Source organism: Malus sylvestris, chromosome 2 (genome assembly GCF_916048215.2).
Source record: "Malus sylvestris chromosome 2, drMalSylv7.2, whole genome shotgun sequence".
Taxonomy (NCBI): domain Eukaryota; kingdom Viridiplantae; phylum Streptophyta; class Magnoliopsida; order Rosales; family Rosaceae; genus Malus; species Malus sylvestris.
Window position 1 is genome coordinate 29,402,613 of NC_062261.1, and position 21,280 is coordinate 29,423,892.

The following is a 21,280-nucleotide window of genomic DNA, read 5'->3' on the forward strand; positions in this document are numbered from 1 at the left end:
CAAGACATTTTTTTATTGTTTTTTGTGTCAGCCCAAGGCCCTACTGCCCATTTCCCTGTGTTTTTTTATTTTATATTATTTAAACAAACAAAAAAAACTACTATTTTATTACCTATTGCCAGGGGGGAGGGCTCCAAGGGTGGAGATGCAAAATGTAATTACTATTCATTAATGGTAGTTACTATTCATTAAAGGCAGTTACTGTTCAATAGGGTGGATTCAATAGTGGATTGCCAAGGGGAAGGGCTCCAAGGGTGGAGTTGCTCTAACGGAACTCTTTATAAAATTTAAGAAAGGCAATTTTTTTCATTAGAAAATAAATCCATCTTGGAGAATAGTACTAAATACTGACAAGTCGAAGCTCCCAATCTCAACCTAATTATATTGTAATGTTCCATTCGATTCATATTTTCATATCAAATGGCAACAAAGGAAGAGTTAACCGTTTGATTCAATTTTAACATTGAATAATTGCTTAACTGAATATCCTTCCTGGCCGCCAAATTACAGAGACGCTCAATCTAAAGTGAAAAGGAACAGTGATTTTGCGTTATGGATGAGGTAGTATTGACAAGTGTCATTTGCATGGCCTTATACTGATATTTCAAAATCCATCTTTTTCCAACTAACGCCATCTCTCTCTCCCTTCCTTCATCTTCATCTCCCTCCCTCCAAACCAGTCCCTGTCTCTGTCTTCAAACACACCTTCCCTTCGAAACTCCTTTTCCTCTCTCTCTCTCTCTGCCACCACACCATCACCATGGCAGTAGCTGAGCTATCAAAACCTTCATACACCAAGACCCGCCTTTTTCAGTCTTCCCAGCTCTCATCCTTATCGACCCATCTCCACTCTCACAGCCGTCTCACTTTTCGGCCCCTCCATCACACTCGAAATTCCAGAATCTGTTGCTCTGTTGCACCCAAGTGAGCTTTAATTTCTTTACATTAATATATCTCCAACATTTTCTCTTCTGTTTTTTGTTTTCTGGTAGTAGTAGTAGTCTTATTACTCGTAATTTCAGTCAAGTTCAAGCTCCAGCTGCTCCAGAAAAAACCCAAGACCCGAAGAGCAAGGCAGAGTGCTTCGGCGTGTTCTGCCTCACCTATGATCTCATAGCTGTAAGCTTTCTTCTTTTTGTTATCTGGGTTTATACAGATTTTGCTATAGACTTCTGGGGTTTGCACCTTGTCTTAGTAGGCATAACTCTGGAGCTTGAGTAAGTTCTCATATGGTGTCTGTCAATTTTTCTAGTCGAGTTAGTCGCTCTAGTATACTTGGGACTTTCTCTGCCAAATACTAATCAGTAAAATTTTCTGTATTTTGTTTTCTAGTTTTTACATAAGACTCATTTGTTATGCCTTGTAATCTATGTTTTACAATTTCTGTTGCATAAACAGTGAATCAGACAAAAACCGTCGATTTTGGTTTATGTTTTTGCTTCTTGTTAATGACTTTCTGCTGAAGATACAAGCAGTTTTAAATGATCCAAACTCGATTTTGGTTTGTAATATGTGTGTGTGTGTAAGAGAGAGAGAGAGAGAGAGAGAGAGAGAGAGAGCATATCTGATTATTGACCTCCAGTTTATCTTATAATTATTTAAGTAGTGTATCTAATGAGGTCCAAAATTCACAGGAAGAAGAGACAAAATCATGGAAGAAATTAATTAATATTGCAGTCTCAGGTGCAGCTGGGATGATATCTAATCATCTACTCTTTAAAGTAAGTCTTTCTTGCATCCCAAACATCTTGCACCTTTTCCTTTTCTTTAATGGTGGCTTTGCTTTTTGGAACTTATTGACTACCAATTACCTATTAAACTTGCAGTTAATCCCTGTTAATACTTTCGAAACATTATATTTCTGTACCTGTAATTAGAAGTCATATTCCCGTTGGGTCTTGCAAACCATCCCTACATGTTATCTTAATCTTAGATCACAATCTTTCCGATAACCTGTAACAATCTAAACCATATCAGGTTAAACTGGAAAATAGAGCTTGTAAAGAGTGTAAAACAAGCCCTAGCATGTAGTACTCTCAACTGACAAGAAACTGGAGTGTGCTTTCATTTGCTAAGCAGTCCTTTGGTTGTATCTCGATTCCGTTACCGACTAGCGTGTAGCCTTTACTTGTTATGCTAGTGTGTGTGAGCATAGAAGAGAAAAAAAAGTTCTGTCCCTCTCTAGTTCCCTTTATAGGAGAAATTAGGTTTTCATCCCTCTTTTTTCAACTCTATTGATTGAAACCTTATTCCTTTTCAAATTTTAATCAAGGTCCCTTAGGTTTAATAAACATCATTAATTATTTCAATAATAAAATATTTTACATATGAAGATAATTAAATTTTATTTCTAAATTATTCATTTAGTGTTTGAACGTTACATTTGATATATTTATATTTATGGCTAAATATTGCATCATATATTTTTATTTTTAGTTTGTACCCATTTTAATTTGCTACTTTTTTTTTTTTAAATTGTGCCAATTTTCTATTCAGTTTTAGTTTGTACCCATATATTAATTTTTTTTTTGGTCCATATTTTTCAAACTTTTATTTGTACTCATATTTTTTTTGACCTTTTATTTGTACCCATAATTTATTAATAGTGTACTCATTTGTCTTTAAAAAGGTACCACTTTGTTATATGTAAAATGTACCCAATTTTTTTTTTTTTTTGTAAGTACCATCTCTTTTGTGTAAAATGTACCCATTGTTTTTTTTTTATATGAAATGTACCCATTATATAAAACGTATCACCTTTTTTTATATAAAATGTATCAACTTTTTGTATGTAAAATGCATCGTATAAAAATTACCAATTTTTTGTATGTAAAATGTCATTAATATAAGTAATGACAAATCATGGGTTTTATTTAAAGTATAATTTATTTTAATATTTTCAACAAATTATGAATTTTATTTAAAATCTCATTAACATAAATAACTACAAATATCAAATTTTAATTTAAAATCTTAATAACCTATATAGAAATGCATTATTGCATTAATTTCAGGGACTTCAATCAAAAATCGAGAACCAACAAGGTTTCAATCAAAGAACATTGATAAATAGGGACCGCATCCAAAGTCACCCTTTATAATATAATCGCTTTTTCACTATTGCAGTAAACTTATTTTCAATATTTTCAACATGCTTTCTTATTGTCCAGCTAGCGTCAGGCGAGGTTTTTGGGCCAGACCAACCTATTGCATTGAAACTATTGGGATCTGAAAGGTCCCTCCAAGCTCTTGAAGGTATCGTTCTGACATAGACACAGTAATAGATTTACATAAATGTGCAGTACAACCAGCATTTTTATATCGCCTACGCAAATAATAGTATTAGTAAACATAACTTTGCAACCCCTCATAGATTTCTACCCGTAGTAGTTGTTACTCACACAAATCAAGGAATCGCATTGTTGACTTCCTAAGTATCTGAAAACTAGAAGGATTAAAGTTAAGTCGGTCCGCAAAATCTGAGATTTCCCTGTTCCTAAATACTACTAAAGACCCTATGTTTACAAGTGGAACTGAACAATGTCAATTGCGTCTTGTCTCACTTGAGGAAGAAGGTTCAGCATCCAGATATTGTCCTGTCTTTGGACCGAATACATTGCAGATTATATTTTATCAATGCCAGTGCCAGATACAAGGGCACCCCCTAGTTGAGGGGGTGCCAGTGTTTCTGCAGTGAGAAAGCTAATATCTACATTTAGCGATGTTAGAAAGGCAGTCAGCTAGAATTACAGTGGAAGAAAAGTTAATTAGTGAATGATGTATCTATTGGAGTTGCACAAGTTTTGAATTCAGTAAGTTAATGTGTTCACCAAAAGTGAACCCTTCTAAATTATGTATATATACGGCTATTTAAGAGGACAGTTTCTGAGTTCAGGAGTTGCTATGGAATTGGAGGATTCCCTATTTCCGTTGCTGCGGGAGGTGAGCATTGGCATTGATCCATATGAGGTTTTCCAAGATGCAGAATGGGCTCTTTTAATAGGAGCGAAGCCTCGAGGTCCTGGAATGGAAAGAGCAGGCTTGTTGGATCTGAATGGGCAGATTTTCGTCGAGCAGGTTCTGTTAGATTTTATATGATATCACACATGCCTCTTGTGCGTACACAGTAACACAAGTGGCTTGACAGTTTCTGATCATATATGATTTGTTTCAAAAATCAGGGAAAAGCTCTTAATGCTGTTGCATCACGTAATGTCAAAGTGATAGTAGTTGGAAACCCTTGTAACACAAAGTAAGTAATAGTCTTCTGCATCTTTTCAATTGTTTGGGATAGAAGGATGCACAGGTAGCGGACACATGCCCGTCACTGTTACTTATATTCTTCCTGATGTAGTGCACTCATCTGTTTGAAAAATGCTCCAAACATACCTGCAAAGAATTTTCATGCTTTGACACGGCTCGATGAAAATAGAGCAAAATGTCAGGTACATATATACCTCTCAAACACTAGTAAAATAGTTGATAATCGATACTAGGACATGATCAAAAGGAATAATCATTTAACATAGTTGGCTTATGATTTATTCAGCTAGCCCTCAAAGCAGGCGTCTTCTATGATAAAGTGTCAAACGTGACCATCTGGGGAAACCACTCAACCACCCAGGTCATTTAATCATTCTTTTGTAAAAGCATGGATGATTTTCGCTAGCTTCTCGTTTTGAAGAAGAATTGCGTAATTCTTATCAGGTGCCGGACTTCTTAAATGCTACAATTAATGGCTTGCCTGTCAAAGAGGTCATCAAGGATCACAAATGGTTAGAGGAAGAGTTTACCGAAAGTATCCAGAAGGTAAGATGGAACATATATATCTATAATTCGACAGTGTCTCTAATACCATATCTGCTCCTCATTTTCAAATACTATCCAATTCGCAGAGAGGAGGGGTGCTTATAAAAAAATGGGGAAGATCGTCAGCTGCATCAACTGCCGTGTCAATTGCAGATGCCATGAAGTCTTTGGTTACTCCTACCCCTGAGGGCGATTGGTTTTCATCTGCAGTAAGTTTGTGTTTGTTTGATATGAATGCATAGTATGTAAGACTGTCCGTCTCCTGTAAGAACCAGACCATCTTGAGAAGCCAAATGATCAGAACTCTACATACTTCATTTCTTTGGAGAAACAGATGACTTTGATGCCCAAATCTCAGAGAAACAAAAGGAATTAAGTTGAATTTTCTTTCTGTTTCCTTCTATACTTTTGGTTGCTACAGAAAGTTTCTGCATATTATTGCGCGCGTATAAAATGCCCCAGATCGATATTAAACTACCCTCGAACATCATAAATGTGAATTTTCAATTCTTCTGCGTTGCTTCAATGCCACAAAAGTTCGTGATGATTTGATCTTCGTGTCTTGTGTACCATCCCGTTGTAGGTTTACACAAATGGAAATCCCTACGGTATAGCAGAGGATTTAGTGTTCAGCATGCCATGCAGATCTAAAGTAAGTTTATACAAGAGATTTTCCTTTCCGAGTGTTTACGTTTGTGATATAGGCACTTCTAATAAGTTAGTCGCACTCTTCAGGGAGACGGCGACTATGAACTTGTGAAGGACATACAATTTGATGACTATCTTCGCAAGCGAATAGCAAAGGTATGCATTGCTGACTGGATACAGAAATTAGTCGTGTGCTGTAAATACGGTTGAATGAACTAGTGTCGACTTCGTAGTAGATTTGGACTAATTGTCTCGTTTGATGCCATTAATCTTTCAGAGCGAAGCTGAGTTACTAGCTGAGAAAAGATGCGTCGCTCACCTTACCGGGCAGGTACGTTTATTGTTCTTACACTATTTCTACCTTGTGTTGATACTTGATATCACCGGTGCATCTTAATCTCCATGTTCATTCCTTTCCAGGGTATCGCTGTGTGTGATTTACCCGAGGATACTATGCTTCCTGGAGAGATGTAATCCCCGGCAGACAAATTCCACGTCGCGACAACTTTTACGAAGAATACCACACAGAGCAGATGAGGCAAATAATACAGCATTATTTATGTAGTAAGAGCATGAAAATAAACCTGAGGGAGTAATGTACAAGCCATTTGTTAAATTTTGAGGTTGTAATAAGTTTCTGCTGCGCAGCCTAGCTGTAAATCCAGAAATGATATAATGTTCTGATTACCTCATATCCTTTGCAATTCTTATTTCCTTGATCGAAAAAATGTGCATTATTTGTTACATACGAAGTAACACTTCCACCGAAGAAAGGTGGAAGTTGAGCTTCCACCGCCTTGAAAGCAATTGGCGGTAGAAGTTGTCCAACCACTCATAAACCACATATAAGGTCTCTTTAACTTTCCGACATGAGACAACACTTTGCAGTCTCTCAATTAGAAAACAATCTCTCTTCACGATTTCAATGTTTCGATGTTACAGGAGCATGTCCGATATATATGAAAGCTACAATATTACCAAGCCTTGGTTTGGCACGAGAAAGATGCAAACTTCAAACCTGCTAAAGTGGCTTCTTTTGTCACTTCCACGCTGCTCACTAAGACCGCAGATTATCACGCTAGAGTGATTCACACCGACCACGTGTTGTTACTAATCCACGTGTTATAATACAAACAGGCAAACAACTAGTAAGCCTAATGCATCCATTCCAGAGTCGCTCCAAAAGTCCACATGTTCTCAAGCCATGCAAGCATTTCTGCTGAATTTTCAGATTGACAGTAAATTAAGCAAAACTGTTGTAAAATCAACCCTACATTATACTTTGGCAATGCTTCAACAAAAACAAAATAGTAACAGAACAAAAATATTACAATCAAATAATTTACTGAAACAAAAATTCAGTTTTACATTCATTCAGTATATAGTTATTCAAAATAGAACATGCACGTTACGCAATCTTATGCAAACGGTTTGTATAAATAATTAGTTCAGCGGTCAGTGTACCAATTAACTAAAATATGGTCTGCAAGAACATGCTTCTTCCCCTAATCACTAAGGGAAGCTCACTACAAGATCCTGAGATAGGCTCGAAGACCACCTTTAGTGTAGAAGAATCACCTGGTACAGATATAGCTCCCGATTTTTAAACTCATGGAAAGAAATAGGACCCAGAAAAACATAAACAAAAACCAGCCCCGCATCACCACACATCCCGTCTTTCCAGAGAGTGAGCCACCAACTGGCACCAGATTGCCAGAGTTTCCGTCATCCTGTGACAGCTGAACAGAAAAGACAAGGTTGACAACCCCATCCTTTCCAAAAGACCAGTCCATCCTGTTGTCACTTGAAGTTATGTCTCTAATTCTAATCATGGCAGCAGTGACATGAACCGAACTGGAAGATGCTGCACCAGAATTTAACCTACGCATTGCCTCTTTACCAGGGAACTCCGAAGCAAATGCAGGTGGAGCAGGTATGCTGCCCAACATCATGTGACTTGCCTTTTTGATGAAGGGGTAGTTACCATCTGCACCACGAAAATCGCACACAAACCAGAAGGTGAGATAAAGACAGCCATTGACAGCAACAGAAAGTTACTAATCTAAAGGATAAGTTACTAATTGGGGTATGATAGCACCTTTGATAGCTGAAATAAGATACTATACCTGACTCAAACTTGAACTCCGCCGTTTTCTTTGACGAAGATGCATCATCAGTATCCACTGGTTGTACAAGATGTTCGCCTCCCAATGGCTGTGGCTCTGGTTGTACATGTTCACCTCCCATTGGTTGTGGCTCGGTCTCACCATTCACAAGCTGCTATACAACAGTTTATCAAATGAAAGATGCTACTTAAAATCCAGAAATACAAAAGGAAAATGAAACTTGAGAAGCTTGTACCTTCTGGTCAGCTGGAGCTTCGTCAGGAACATAGTTTTCAACCCCCATCATTCCACATGAATCGAAATCAATATACTGAGAGATGTCATCATTGGCATCAAAGTATGTAAGGTACTCATCAAGCATGTCAAAACCTGCAGTTGACTCGACTGGATTTGAAAGATCATTAGCTTCAAGGAATAACCCATCACCAATTGGCGTATTCTCCGTAGCATTCAAATACGGTTCATTAAGTGAGTAATTGACAACAGCTGGATTTGCATCATCGCTTGGTTCAAGAAAGCATTCATCTTTGACTGATTTTGCATCAGCCTCATAGTGCTCTGGCAAGTCAACAAACTTTAGGTCCTCAGGACTTTGTGAGGTCATATATTCATTTTTTACTGGATTTCCAACCATCTCATGATGCTCTGGGTAGTTAAAGAACATCTGGTCTCCACGGTATTCCAAAGTTTCCCCAGTGCCTATCACAGCCTTTGTATCATCTTCAACAAAGTCCCCAGAATGCTCAATGTAGTGGCTCGTCTCCCCATAATAGAAGTTCGATGGAGGAGGTGCACTTTCAGATGGAATTCCTGTGTCAAGATTCTGGGAAAGAAAGATTTTATAAATAAAAAGTATTTATAACTGTACAATATCAAAGCATGACCTAGTAGATCATGTGAAATACTACAAAGGTGAATCAAAGACTAAACTGACAGAAAATGGAGGCCCCTGCCATATAATATATTTATATACCTAATCAATCTATATGCTACTATTTATGAAAACCCTATTGTCAACCAAAGATGGTGAACGTCAATTAAACCCTCTTTAAATTAAATAGTTGAGTAATATGTGCATAAATATAGTAATTTAATATAAAAAATTAGATCATATGCAAAGAATGTGTAAAATAGAACGAATAAGATCAAGATGATGGAGATGCCCATGAACAGATGGAAAAAGGTAGCAGAAGTTTTCATTTCTACTTTGCCGTCGTATAAAGGTTCAGATGTAAAGATTAATCATCTTGATATTTTCTATCATGAGTAATGCATTATTCTAGATCACAAAGATCTTTTCAATCTCTCAACTACAGCATCAACTCAGTTCCTTTAGTTCGAAGTGTTGTACTTTTATGCGCAAACGGAAGCGAATTATAACAAAGTACCAAATATCAATGTCGTAGGCGAAAGCTAAAACAAACAATCTCAAACTGACACAAGAGATTTACGTGGTTCGGCGTAAAGCCTACTCCACGGGCGAAGCACGGCGAGGAATTTCACTAAACAAACGGAAATTACAAAAGAGTGTTTAAACTCTCACAACCCAAATCCCACAAATTACAAACCCTAAACCAAATGAGTAGAGAACTCAAACCTAACGGAGAAGATTCTCCCAAATTGCTCTCTAACTTACAAACTCACAAATTGACTCTCACCAAATTGCCACACGAATGAGCCACACTAAATACACTAACCCTAAGGTCCTATTTATAGTGCATAGGACTTAGGTTACAATAGGAATCCTAATAGGAAATAAATCCAAATCCTAATCAAATAGGTAATTAACAAAATCTCTTCACCAAGGAAACTAACTAAGAAGTCAAAACCAAACCCAAATAGGACACCAAAACCAAATAGGTAACACAAACCTAATTTATTGCATCATCCTAATTTTGAGCCAAAAACCCAACACGAAGATGCTTTTCATGGCACCGGCCAGGACCAAGAATACTTTGAAATTCATTACGTTATTCTACGATGTCGTCCAAATTTCAATTTGTCCCTGTTGAGGATAAGATCTATGAACTAGTTAAGAGTATCACGTGACAATAACAGACAAAAATTACAGCGTGCATTGAACTTAGAATAAGGGGACATCTAATAGGTTAGAGGAGATATCATCAATAATTAACAAATCTCCAGGTCAGATTGCAACAATACGGGGTTGAGGTAGAGTGATGGAGCATCAGGGAGAGAGGGAGAGTGAGGGATGGGGAGACAACAGGCAAATACCCAAAAAAATGTCCCTCTAAAACACACCATTTGGAACTCTTTGTCAACGAAGATCATCCAGATCCATTTTAAAAGGACACCAAGATTCTACCAACTTTTAGAAAATTGTAGTCCATAAAAAATTATAACACATCAAGGTATGGTGATTATTCAAGTAATATCAATGCAACATTAACTTGTAATACTGCATTTAAAGTTCCTTTGATGGAATGTTCTGCTGTGAGTGAACATTACCTGTTTCAGTATTCTAGGTTAGACTGTTACACACATTGATGATGCTCTTTGAATGAATATATAAAATGCAATACATGATTTCACAACTACATAAGCCAAGTTCCACAGAGGAAAACTTTTTGTGACAGAAAAGGCAGGGTATTGCATTCCAGATAAATTTAAGAATGCAACTAAAATTTAAACAAAGTATGTAAGGCTGACAGCTACTGCAGATGGATAAACTCTAACCAAGTTTCAACCTTAATAAAGTTGAAAAAAAAAAAAGATGACCAAAATTCTGATAAGAAAAAGAAGTTGGGAGTGCTAATGACGTAGTTGCTCTGAAGCTTATCCAGAACAAAAGAAGAGCAGCATCATAATCAACCATAAGAAAAAAATCCTATTTGAGTAACTATAGCAGCCTTATTAGTTATTCTTCTGCATAAGGGGTGAAATCTAAATGTGATACGAACACATAATAAGATACTCTCATATTAGTAACATACCCCCATACTCTTTGCTGTTTCCTTTGATCTTAATATAATCGTTTCTTTACCCCAAAAAAAATACCACTAAACACCTAAATCAAAGGGGAATAACAACTTCATTTGCCGACATTGGGCTGCCTATAAATGCAAATCTACAACCAACGACCCTTCAACATGGTCATGTACACAGCCAGATTCAAGTTAAATTCACTTGGCCTAAACTCCAATAACCGGACACAGTCAACATATCTACTTTTGACTTATCATAACACATCGGTAGGTTTCCCACAAGTGGACAGTTATCTTTATATGTAAGACATTCTAGCCAAATCTACCCATCCCCATATCAGACAATTCGTCGACTACAGGACATGAAATGAAAAGCTGAATGAATTAAGAACCTGATCAAGGTCAAATGCTTCAACATAAGCCCCATCGTTGACACCAATTGCTTCCACATGTGGCTCCTCGCTGAGTGCCACTACATCAGCAGCCGCCTCCTCACCAGGTACACAAGTCACGTCATCATCGTCCCATTCCTCCTCCATAACCGGTGCGCCATACTTCTCCCCATTCTTCGGTCCCGTGCCACTCTTCTGGAATATCCTACAAAGCACATACGGATCCTTCTGAACCCATCCGCCACAACAAAACCCAACAATCAATCCCAACATCATAAAATGCCAACAGAACAATAGCAACGTCAACAAAAATCCAAACCTGTTGAATTCCAGCTTTCTCCAATTCCTCATTGGAAAGGCGATACTCATGCATAACCCAATTGGTTCTGGCACCGGAGGGGGCTCGCCCGCTATGGAAAACCAGCGTCTTCTTCATCCCAACATCCCGGGAATTATGTTTAACCGGACGGTCCTTACCCGTAGTCTTCCAGTACCCTTTTTCAGTAGCCCGATTCGTCCTAGACGAATTCCCATACTTCTTATCCAGAAAACTGAAAAAGTACCACTCCAAGTCCCTAGTCTTCAGCTTCGACTTGCCTAGTAAACCGAAAAACAATAACCCAACAAAAAAATTCACAAATGATACACGTGTATATGTATGTGTACATATATTTAAAGCATAAAGGGGTTAAGATTTTTAACCAGGGAGGTCCCAAGGCTCAGTCTTGTAGATGTCGACGACCGAGATGGGGTCGAATCGGAAGTTCTTGCCGGAGACCTTGCGCTTCAGATAGTACCAGACTAGTTCTTCATCGGTTGGGTGGAATCGGAACCCAGGAGCGAGTGAATTCTCTTTGCCGCGAGCCATGGATTAATCAAATCCAGGAAGAAAAAGAAGGAAAAAAATTGAAATGTTTTTGTTAGGGTTTCAAAACAGAATGGAATCGAAAGAACTGAGAAACGGGAATCGGGAATTGGGAACTAGGGTTAGATTAGGGATTGGATTGAATCGAAATCGGAGAGCTGATCGTTGGCAACGAAGGAGGACAGTAGAGGAGCCATTGGGTAGGTGTGGGAAAGTGCGACCCGGCGTGTCGTTTTGGTAGAGATATATAGCGGCATTAGTCCCGCAGGGAAGTTTTCCCCGAAGATATGGAGGTGATTTGTTTTGGGTCACAGGCAGGTCATTTTATGTCCCTGTTACCGGCATCGCAAGGTAACCGATGTGGCAGGCTGCAGAGGTCCCACGTGGCGTGGGTGTTGATTCGATATGGGGCTGATGTAACTGCATCCGTCAACTTACTTGGGGAACACTGGAACCGGTGACGTACGGTATTATACAAGATAAATGTAGGAGTGTGATATCCACACATCCAATTTTACTTCTCATACTCTTTGATAAATGTGTGGATAGCGTACCCCTAAATGTATAGGAAATTAAAAAATGAAAACTAATTATAAGGGCTCCAAAACTTTAAATCTTAACCAAAAACCACATTATAATTTTATTTAATGATTAGGACAAAGTCCAACATTAAATGAGTCCAAGAAAGATTGGCCCAAGCACGAATTTCTAATTTAACCCTTAACGGCAAACGTTGCTCCGTTTATTTAGTTTGTTTCATTCCAGATGAAGAGAGAAAGCCTTTGTACAGTTTCTACAAGATTCTATGGATATGATATTAATTTTCTCTCAGCTATTTTCTCATTTCATGAACCAGTCACCGATCTTTTTCTCTATTAAATCAACAAGATCCCATATGACTTGATTCCAGATTCTCCCATTCATCAGGTAATTTTCCATATCAAGATCCACCTCTTCCTCCGTCATGGGAAGCGAAGCCCAAGCTTTGGGTATGCATTTATTAAACCCAGTCACTGATGACATTTATTATATAATGTCGACAACGACAGTAATGCCACCCTTTCAATCCATGATGGGGTCAAGGCCGAGGAGAAGTTCGAGATGTCCGGGACGGTCCCCGACCTGCCATTAGAGGTACCACAATTATGCTATATTATTTAGATTTGAGCTTTTTGGGATCTTGGATTTTTCATTGATGATTTAATGTCTCCTTCAGAGGAAGAGTCTGAGCTTGATGTTTTTGAAAGGTATTAGGATCTTTTAACCGCCTTGAATGATGATGTAGACTTTAGGAAGAGGTGCAAGAAACAGAATCCTCCTCCTCTTCTGTTTGTGATTCTTCTTTACTTCTTGTTCAAATTCAAAACTCTAAAATTGTTGATTTTCCTGGAAATAACTCCCAAACACATGACAATTGTAAGTATTTTATTTTATTTATGCCCCTGTTTCAGTGTTTTTGTTTGGTGTAGTCCTTGAGGATCAAATCACGGGCCTTTATAGGTGATTCAATTTCACGTAACCTTGTGCAGTCATTGCTTTGTATTCTCTCTCTGGTACACTCGAAAGTAATCAAATTTACTACTAACTAGCTTATGTTTACTGAATCAATATGCTTTAGATCTACTAAACTCTATTAATTTTATTTTGCATTTCCAATTAACCACGATAATGTCTGACGATTTGGTGAAATTTATCGAATAGTATCTGGAGAGGTCAACCCATTATTCTTTTCTCAGTCTACGTTGGTTGTAGTCACTCAGGTGTGGACTTTACTGATAGCCAAAGTATGCTTACAAATTCCATATGACCATTTCATAACAAGTTTTCTCTTTACATTCCTGCATTCTCTTTACATTCCAAAAGCTGGAGCTACTGGGCTTGGAGGGCAAATGACAAAAGAGGAGGTCAAGAGCTTGAACAAACGGTCAGAGCTGTTTCTTCATGCTTTTGCTTTTCAATTTGTTAGGTGCTTCATTTGGCACCTCCTTTTTAATATGAGGGATGAGTTTTTATTATCTAATTATCTCTTAAAATTTCTTTTAATTACTTTTCTAGTACATATACATCTTAAATAGTTTATCACAATCATCCAATTTCCATATGGTTTGACCTCTTTTCGTTGTTGATGTGGGATTCTATCTTTGTAGGTGAAGACTGGGTAATGGGCTGCTATTTTCCTTTTTTTTGTTTCAGAGTTTTTATTTGGATAGTTAACAGTGTTATATTGAATCAATTGAGGGACAAGTGTAAATTTTGAGGGAAGCCAATGAGAGGCCACATATGATTTTCGGTGCAGAAGATCTGCACTCCTGATTTTTACTTAACTGATTAGCTTAGTTAATTTTGGATTATTGTGTTGGAAATTGTGATGTGTTCAAATTAAAAGTTAGGAAATTGTGATTAGTTTAGTTAATTGCTTTGATTTTTACCAAAGCAAACTGAACTATTTATCAAATTAAACCACATTTTTTTACCAAAGTAAACTGAACTATTTATCAAACTAAACTATTTATCAAATTGAACTAGAAAACCACATTTTATTACCAAAGCAAACTGAACTATTTATCAAACTGAACTAGAAAACCACACTTTTTTACCAAAGCAAACTAAACTATTTATCAAAGTGAACTAGAAAACCATAGTTTTTTACCAAAGCAAACTGAACTATTTATCAAACTAAACCACATTTTTTTATCAAAGCAAACTGAACTATTTATCAAACTGAACTATTTATCAAAGTGAACTAAAAAACCACATTTTTTTACCAAAGCAAACTGAACTATTTATCAAACTAAACCACACTTTTTTATCAAAGCAAACTGAACTATTTATCAAACTGAACTATTTATCAAAGTGAACTAGAAAACCACACTTTATTACCAAAGCAAATTGAACTATTTATCAAACTGAACTAGAAAACCACTTTTTTTACCAAAGCAAACTAAACTATTTATCAAACTAAACCACACTTTTTTACCAAAACAAACTGAACTATTTATCAAAGTGAACTAGAAAACCACACTTTTTTACCAAAGCAAACTGAACTATTTATCAAACTAAACCACATTTTTTTACCAAAGCAAACTGAACTATTTATCAAACTAGTAGTATCACTAGTTCGTAAACTAAATACTGACTATTTTTAAAACCGAACACTAATATTATCACTATTTCGTAAACTAAACACTGACTATTTATCAAACGAACAATAGTACTATCACTGTTTCGTAAACTAAACACTGACTATTTCTCAAACGAAACACTAGTACTTTCACTGTTTCGTAAACTAAACACTGACTATTTATCAAACGAACACTAGTACTATCACTGTTTCGTAAACTAAACAGTGACTATTATCAAACGAACATTAGTACTATCATTGTTTCGTAAACTACACATTGACTATTTATTAAACGGAACACTATTACTATCACTGTTTCGTAAACTAAACACTGACTATTTCTTAAACGGAACACTAGTACTATCACTGTTTCGTAAACTAAACAGTGACTATTTATCAAACGAACAATAGTACTATCACTGTTTCGTAAACTAAACACTGATTATTTCTCAAACGGAACACTAGTATTATCACTGTTTCGTAAACTAAACACTGATTATTCACTGTTTCGTAAACTAAACACTGATTATTTCTCAAACAGAACATTAGTACTATCACTGTTTCGTAAACTAAATACCGATTATTTCTCAAACGGAACACTATACACACACGTGAGTTCAATTTTATAATGAGATAGATCCAAGGCAATTGCATGAGACTTCCAAACATAATTCAGACCAAACATAATCATAAACTAGTTTCCAACTAAAAAAAAAACATAATCATAAACATTGATGTGAGTTATAAACATTACTAAGTTTATGGATCACAAACATGCAAACATTAATTTGAAATAAGTAATTAACAAGAAAATGAGATTAGTACCTCTCATCAGCTTATGGGTCCCAAATACTTCATCCAATCAAAGCCTAAAAGCTTATGTCTAAACAAATATTAACTCAATTTAAACAGTTGGTACAACATAATTACTCCATATGGAACGTAATAGATTTCTTTTATAAAATTTTGGTGTTTTGTTATGATTTTAGATATGAATTTGAGTACAAAAAGCATCCAAGGGATGTTTTTTAGATTTCCTCTATCTAATTTTAACAAAAACACAAAGCGTCTATTCGATCGTTTATTTACTATGCATTAATTTACTGGAGCATACAAATGAAAAGTTTGTTTCATGATAACAAAAGCTAAAAAATTTGCTGAACAGATGGCATTGTACTTCACATTTGGTGCGACATATATACATGCTGCTTATATTTGTTGAAAGCAAGATTTTCAAAGATTTTGCTTTCAAATTGGTGGGGCTTTGACATGTGGATTTGCAGCATGTATACTAATGGCTTTCGTATCCTCCATCATCACTTTCGTGTTTGCTGGGTAAGGTAGTGGCATTAACTGACGGAATGGGGCTTCCGTCAGGGGTAGCGCCTGTAAAAAAAAAGTTTGGTTTTGCACATGGGCTTGTTTTTTCGTTAGAGTATTTAGTTTTTGTCCTTTTTGATTAAATTTCAAATCCTTATTGTTAAAATTTAAGCCCTTTTTATTAAATAATAGTTTATGATGGTTTTTCATTAAATAAAAGTTAGTCCAAATCCTTTTCATTAAAACTCCCAATTAAAAACCCCACGTATAAACATTTTTTCTTCATTCCACCAAGGTATTAAATATCGATGATATCGGAAATATCGGTAGTCCAAAAACACGGAAATTTCGATCGAAATATCGGGATATTATCGATATCGATAAAAATTGAATAAAAATCACGGAAATTATAAGAAAAACTTGGAAATTTTTATTGAAACTTTGCAAAATGTTTATTTAGTCAATTATCTATTAGTTTATCACAAAAAATTAAAAGGAAATGCATTGCATGATGGATTTAACTGATTTAAGTTGATTATATAGCAAGCTGGCAAACATTGTGAGTGTAGAAAATATGTAGTAATTAATGAAATAAGTTTAAACACACCATAATCATTTATATATAATGAATTAGTACAATATTTTACACTTTATACATTGCATGGTAAGATACATGAGTGACTTAGTACCACATAGAGTTCCTATGAGGTTCAAAATTTTGACTATCTTCATCATCTCTATGTGTAATTTGACTATCTTCATAAAATTTTGGATATTTTGAAAGCAGGTTTGGATTTTTTTTTTCTTCTCTTGGATAACACACACACACACACCCCACTTCAACACACACACGCGCGCGCGCACAGACCACTTCCTTCTCCCTCATACCTCTCCTTATTCACCTCTGGTTCTCCCCCCATCTCTTCTCTGCAAGTCTTCTTCCCATAACAGACAGACACCCGTGTTTCACCCTTCCCCAATCCCTCGAACCTTCTCCCTCATTCATGTCCTTGTTTCTTCTCCCCCGGAGCACAGACCACCACACCCACACCCGCCGAGCACCACAATGGCGCACACTCCTGCGAGCACCATCACCACCTGTGGACCGTTCCTCCTCCCTTTCTCACCTCCCGGGGACCACCATCAGGCAAAAGGATCCATCAAATGGTTTGATTCAAACTCGAGCGGGTTTTGGGATCAGAAGAAAATGGATTTTTCATTTCCGACGACGGAGGCGCAGATCTTGGGTCTGAGCCTGGATTGCAGAGAGAGATCTGGGCAGCTACGACGACGCAGCCTCGGCTGCCTTTCCAACGACGGAGCCACGACGATTGTTTTGATAATATCGAATATATCGCGATATTATCGATATTATCGATAATATCGTGATATTTGGATGACAATTAAGGGGATACGTGGGAAAATATCGGTCTCTCTGAAAAACGATAACATCGACGATATTTCACCGATATTATTGATATTTTAGTCATTGCATTCCACCTTCTAGGACCATCTCCAACCTTTGGGTTAAAACATAAAATTTTTAGTCTAGAAACAACTTTTTTGCTTCAATTCTTCTGAATTAAAATTTTTACTCCAGATTATTAAAGAATGAATTTAGGCTAATTTTTTTTCTCTTAAAAGTAACTTTTTTAAAATAAAAAAAAATTATGTAGACTATCCTAATTTAATTTTATGAACATTTTAACCTAAAAATATTTATATTCTGACAAATATTGAAAAATCACTAATCGATACTATAAAACTCGTGAAACACTATGAAAAAATATGAAACACATAAAAGATTTTTTTTTTAATTACTTTAGCTGTTGGATTTAAATTTGGATCGTTAGATTTTTTTTTTCTTCTACCGTTGGATTCAATGAATTTATAAATATAAAACTAAAAAAAATATACATATATGATGGGCTAGCCCCACTAATCCAGGAGGAATTCTGGTCTTAATTTGGTCCATAAATGAGTTTTGAGTTTTACTCCAAATATTCTTTTTTTTTTTCTTTCCAAGAGTTGAAGTAGGTCTTAGGGGCTCGATTGTTGATGAAAGCCTAAATAAAATAGATAAATATGTAGAGAAGGTTGAGAGTGGTAATCGTTGTAACTGGCAAACCGAAAAATTTGAGTAAAAAAATCTAAAAACTAGAGGGCATGGAAGACTTATAAGGTGTAAATAGAGTTGAAAGTATGATATCGAAAGTAAATTATTAAAAATTTGACTAGGGGTGGAAAAGAAATACCCATGTTTTTGGAGGTAAATGGGAGAAATAATCTAGCTCTTCAAAAGAAATTTTTGAACTACTTTAATGTTCACAAAGAATGATTTGAACTTAGGTGCAAGATGACGACACTATGCTTTAGTCAATTTGGTTGCTAGCAAGCGGAGGATTGCCATAATGAATATGGTCTACCTCTTCAACCCTCCCCCTCTCCCCTCTTTCTTGTTTAAAGTAGTAATATCGCTTGTAAAAAAATAATTTCTCAATAGCAAGTAATACATATACTAATTGAAAAATAATAATAATAATAATAATAAATATACCAAGATAAATTGTGACAGCCCGTCCCGAATGTATATTATTTTATCCTCGATAACGTGGAAATTCCTTTTATACCCTTGGACGTTAAGCACATTGTGTAGCGGTGTGGTTTGAGTTTGGGTCTTAGACTAATCTAGTTAGTTCCTAAGTTTTTGGAACTTAAAGTTAATGGTTTTGTTGTTGTTAGTAACCCAAAGCTGGACCACACACACTCACACACACCCATACCCTTACCCGTTGACATTTCTCTCTCCTCCCTCCCTCGGTTTTCATCCATTATCCGTACAATTGTACGGTCAACTCGTGAACCAATCAATTCAGGCACGGATCGAGGTTTTGGAAGCCATCTTCGTGTTCCTTGTGAGCTCAGGAACACACCTATACCATTTTCAGAACGTGAATCCTTCGAAAACCCAAGAACCCAGAAATCCCAGATTTTGAGCATTGTTTATACAGTCGTGATCGTGGACTTTTCAAGGAGTTTTGAGATCCTAAGAAGCTTTAGAACATCTTCACGAAGCTCGGGGAAGAAAGTTGGAGTGTTTTGGACGTAGGGAAGCTTAGTTTGACGAGTTTCAATTTTGGCCGGATTATCGAGGTTTCTCCGGCGAAATTCTATGGATTTCAAGGCTTGAAAGTGGTAAGAATGTGTTCTACTCACTCTAAGCTTCATTTTGAGACAAATTTCATGAATTTTGGTTAAGAAATGAAGAAGATATGAAGTTTTAAAGTTTTTCCAAAAACTGGCAATCGCAGCGGCATCGGCGACAGTCTCCGGCGAACCAAGGAAGACGAAGGGGAATATTCCATCAAGTCTGACGGAATATTCTAATGGTGTCAGGTAACGCCGTTAAATTCTGTTAAGGTTTTAACAGAATATTCCAAACGGCAGTTAAGTTTCTGTCAGGGTTGGCCGCGCATCTGGCCGTGCCTTGGCCAGCGCGTGGATGGTTAGAAATTTTTTCTAAAAATATGGGGATGTTCCTGAGGTTGAGTAGGTCTTGGTGGTATATTCAAATACCCAATTTGAGCAATGTATGAGAAGTTATTTCCTAATTTTGTGTATGTGCTTTAAATAACGTTTATTTAGTTATTTTGCATATAGGTAAGACCTATCCGAAGGATGAACGCCATCAATCGAGGCTCGGGGGCTACGACCCTTCGACATTCCAGTGAGTGGGCTTTTGGTTTTATCGTATATACCTATATACTTGAGATTTTTCCAGAAAATGAATTTGAATAATTATACATTTTGAAATGCCATGCAAAGTATTTGCCTATTTTATTTATGCATTAGTAGTTGCATATATTTATGATTGGTGCTGCGGACGCATAGGTAAGTGCCAGGTAAGTTCATAATTAAAGATATGAGATTGCTTGAGTTATACGAGATACGATGTGATGCATTAAAACCTCATAAACATGCACCCCAGTGTTAGTGTTCCCGCCCAGAGTTAGGGCACAGTCTTTCACGTGATGTTCACCTCCCGCACCAAATGCTCACCTTAGATCCAAGTTAAGTGCACAGGTTTGTCGTACATACCATTTAGGTGGTTCCGACTCGTAGGTGACCCGCGATCATTCGCACAGTCTTCACACGATTGTAGCACTAAAGCATATTTATTTTACACTTTGTCCTGTCGTACAAACCACTTTAGGTGGTTCCGACTCGTGTGCAGATTTGATATCATTGAGATTGGTTATGAGCTATAGACTCAACCGTGCAGGTCACGTTAGGTGGATCCAGCTTATATGATATTTGGCATGGATACATTTTAAGTGGATTACTTATAGCATTTCATTGAGATACTTTGGCATGGTATATTTATATGGATTTTCATCCTGAGCATGATTTCTGATATAGCATATATTATTATTTTTCTGGGAAATTATACAAGTTTTACGGCGAGGGGTAGCGCTTTTGAGAAATGAAATGATTTTGAAAAGCTTTGTTTTTGCCCACTCACACTTTTTGTTTTGCACCCATCCAGGTTTTAGGTAGAAGTGCTTTGGTGGCTCACGAGGATTTCGACGGTGGTTTTGACAAAACATCACAAATGTAGGATCACCTTTGAGTGTTGTATAATTAGTACTTGTCCAGTCAGACTGCACTTAGGCTATTTATGCTCTAATTGTGTATTTCACACTTAACCTCGCACTTGCACCTTATCTTATCTAGTACTCTAGTTGATTTGGTTTTTGTTTATTCGCATTTCCTTACATCTTTATTGCTTCTGCACTGTGCACATGGCTACGTCACCTTTAGGTGATGGCCAGCATGCCTCGATTTTGGTCGGGGTGTGTCATAAATTATAAAACAATCTTGAGGATAAATTTACAAATTTGGTATATACCAATTTTAAAATATATGTTGAGTTAGTTTTGTACAATTTTATACATAATAATTTCTCAAATTCATTCAATTAACTCATTTTATGTGTGACGCATGGGATCAAATTTTCAAATACATCACACATTATTTGTGATGCTCCACACCTA

At 36.6% G+C, this 21,280-nt stretch overlaps 2 protein-coding genes across 5 annotated transcripts; one reads left to right on the plus strand and one right to left on the minus strand.

The window, feature by feature from the left end:
- The first annotated feature begins 541 nt into the window (after positions 1 to 541).
- On the plus strand, positions 542 to 6,374 carry LOC126588000 (malate dehydrogenase [NADP], chloroplastic). Of its 2 annotated transcripts, none has more exons than XM_050253133.1 (14): positions 542 to 561; positions 993 to 1,119; positions 1,635 to 1,721; positions 3,171 to 3,255; positions 3,896 to 4,077; positions 4,182 to 4,252; positions 4,355 to 4,445; positions 4,550 to 4,624; positions 4,708 to 4,809; positions 4,896 to 5,018; positions 5,393 to 5,461; positions 5,545 to 5,613; positions 5,735 to 5,788; positions 5,878 to 6,374. In XM_050253133.1, the coding sequence occupies exons 1-14, from the start codon at positions 557 to 559 to the stop codon at positions 5,929 to 5,931; spliced, it is 1,194 nt and encodes a 397-aa protein (XP_050109090.1). In that variant the 5' UTR covers positions 542 to 556; the 3' UTR covers positions 5,932 to 6,374. The 2 variants fall into 2 exon arrangements, with proteins under 2 accessions (XP_050109090.1, XP_050109086.1); XM_050253129.1 differs by lacking the exon at positions 542 to 561 and adding an exon at positions 607 to 924 and having other exon boundaries at positions 1,023 to 1,119.
- Positions 6,375 to 6,782: 408 nt separating this feature from the next.
- LOC126587983 (NAC domain-containing protein 78-like) lies at positions 6,783 to 12,073 on the minus strand. Of its 3 annotated transcripts, none has more exons than XM_050253118.1 (6): positions 11,623 to 12,073; positions 11,240 to 11,517; positions 10,921 to 11,145; positions 7,819 to 8,406; positions 7,584 to 7,737; positions 6,783 to 7,444 (listed from the first exon to the last, which is right to left on the minus strand). In XM_050253118.1, exons 1-6 carry the CDS (start codon positions 11,786 to 11,788, stop codon positions 7,032 to 7,034), a joined length of 1,824 nt encoding a protein of 607 aa, XP_050109075.1. In that variant the 5' UTR covers positions 11,789 to 12,073; the 3' UTR covers positions 6,783 to 7,031. The 3 variants fall into 3 exon arrangements, with proteins under 3 accessions (XP_050109075.1, XP_050109058.1, XP_050109065.1); XM_050253101.1 differs by having other exon boundaries at positions 10,921 to 11,148; positions 11,623 to 12,072; XM_050253108.1 differs by having other exon boundaries at positions 7,584 to 7,734; positions 10,921 to 11,148; positions 11,623 to 12,070.
- Positions 12,074 to 21,280: the final 9,207 nt, after the last annotated feature.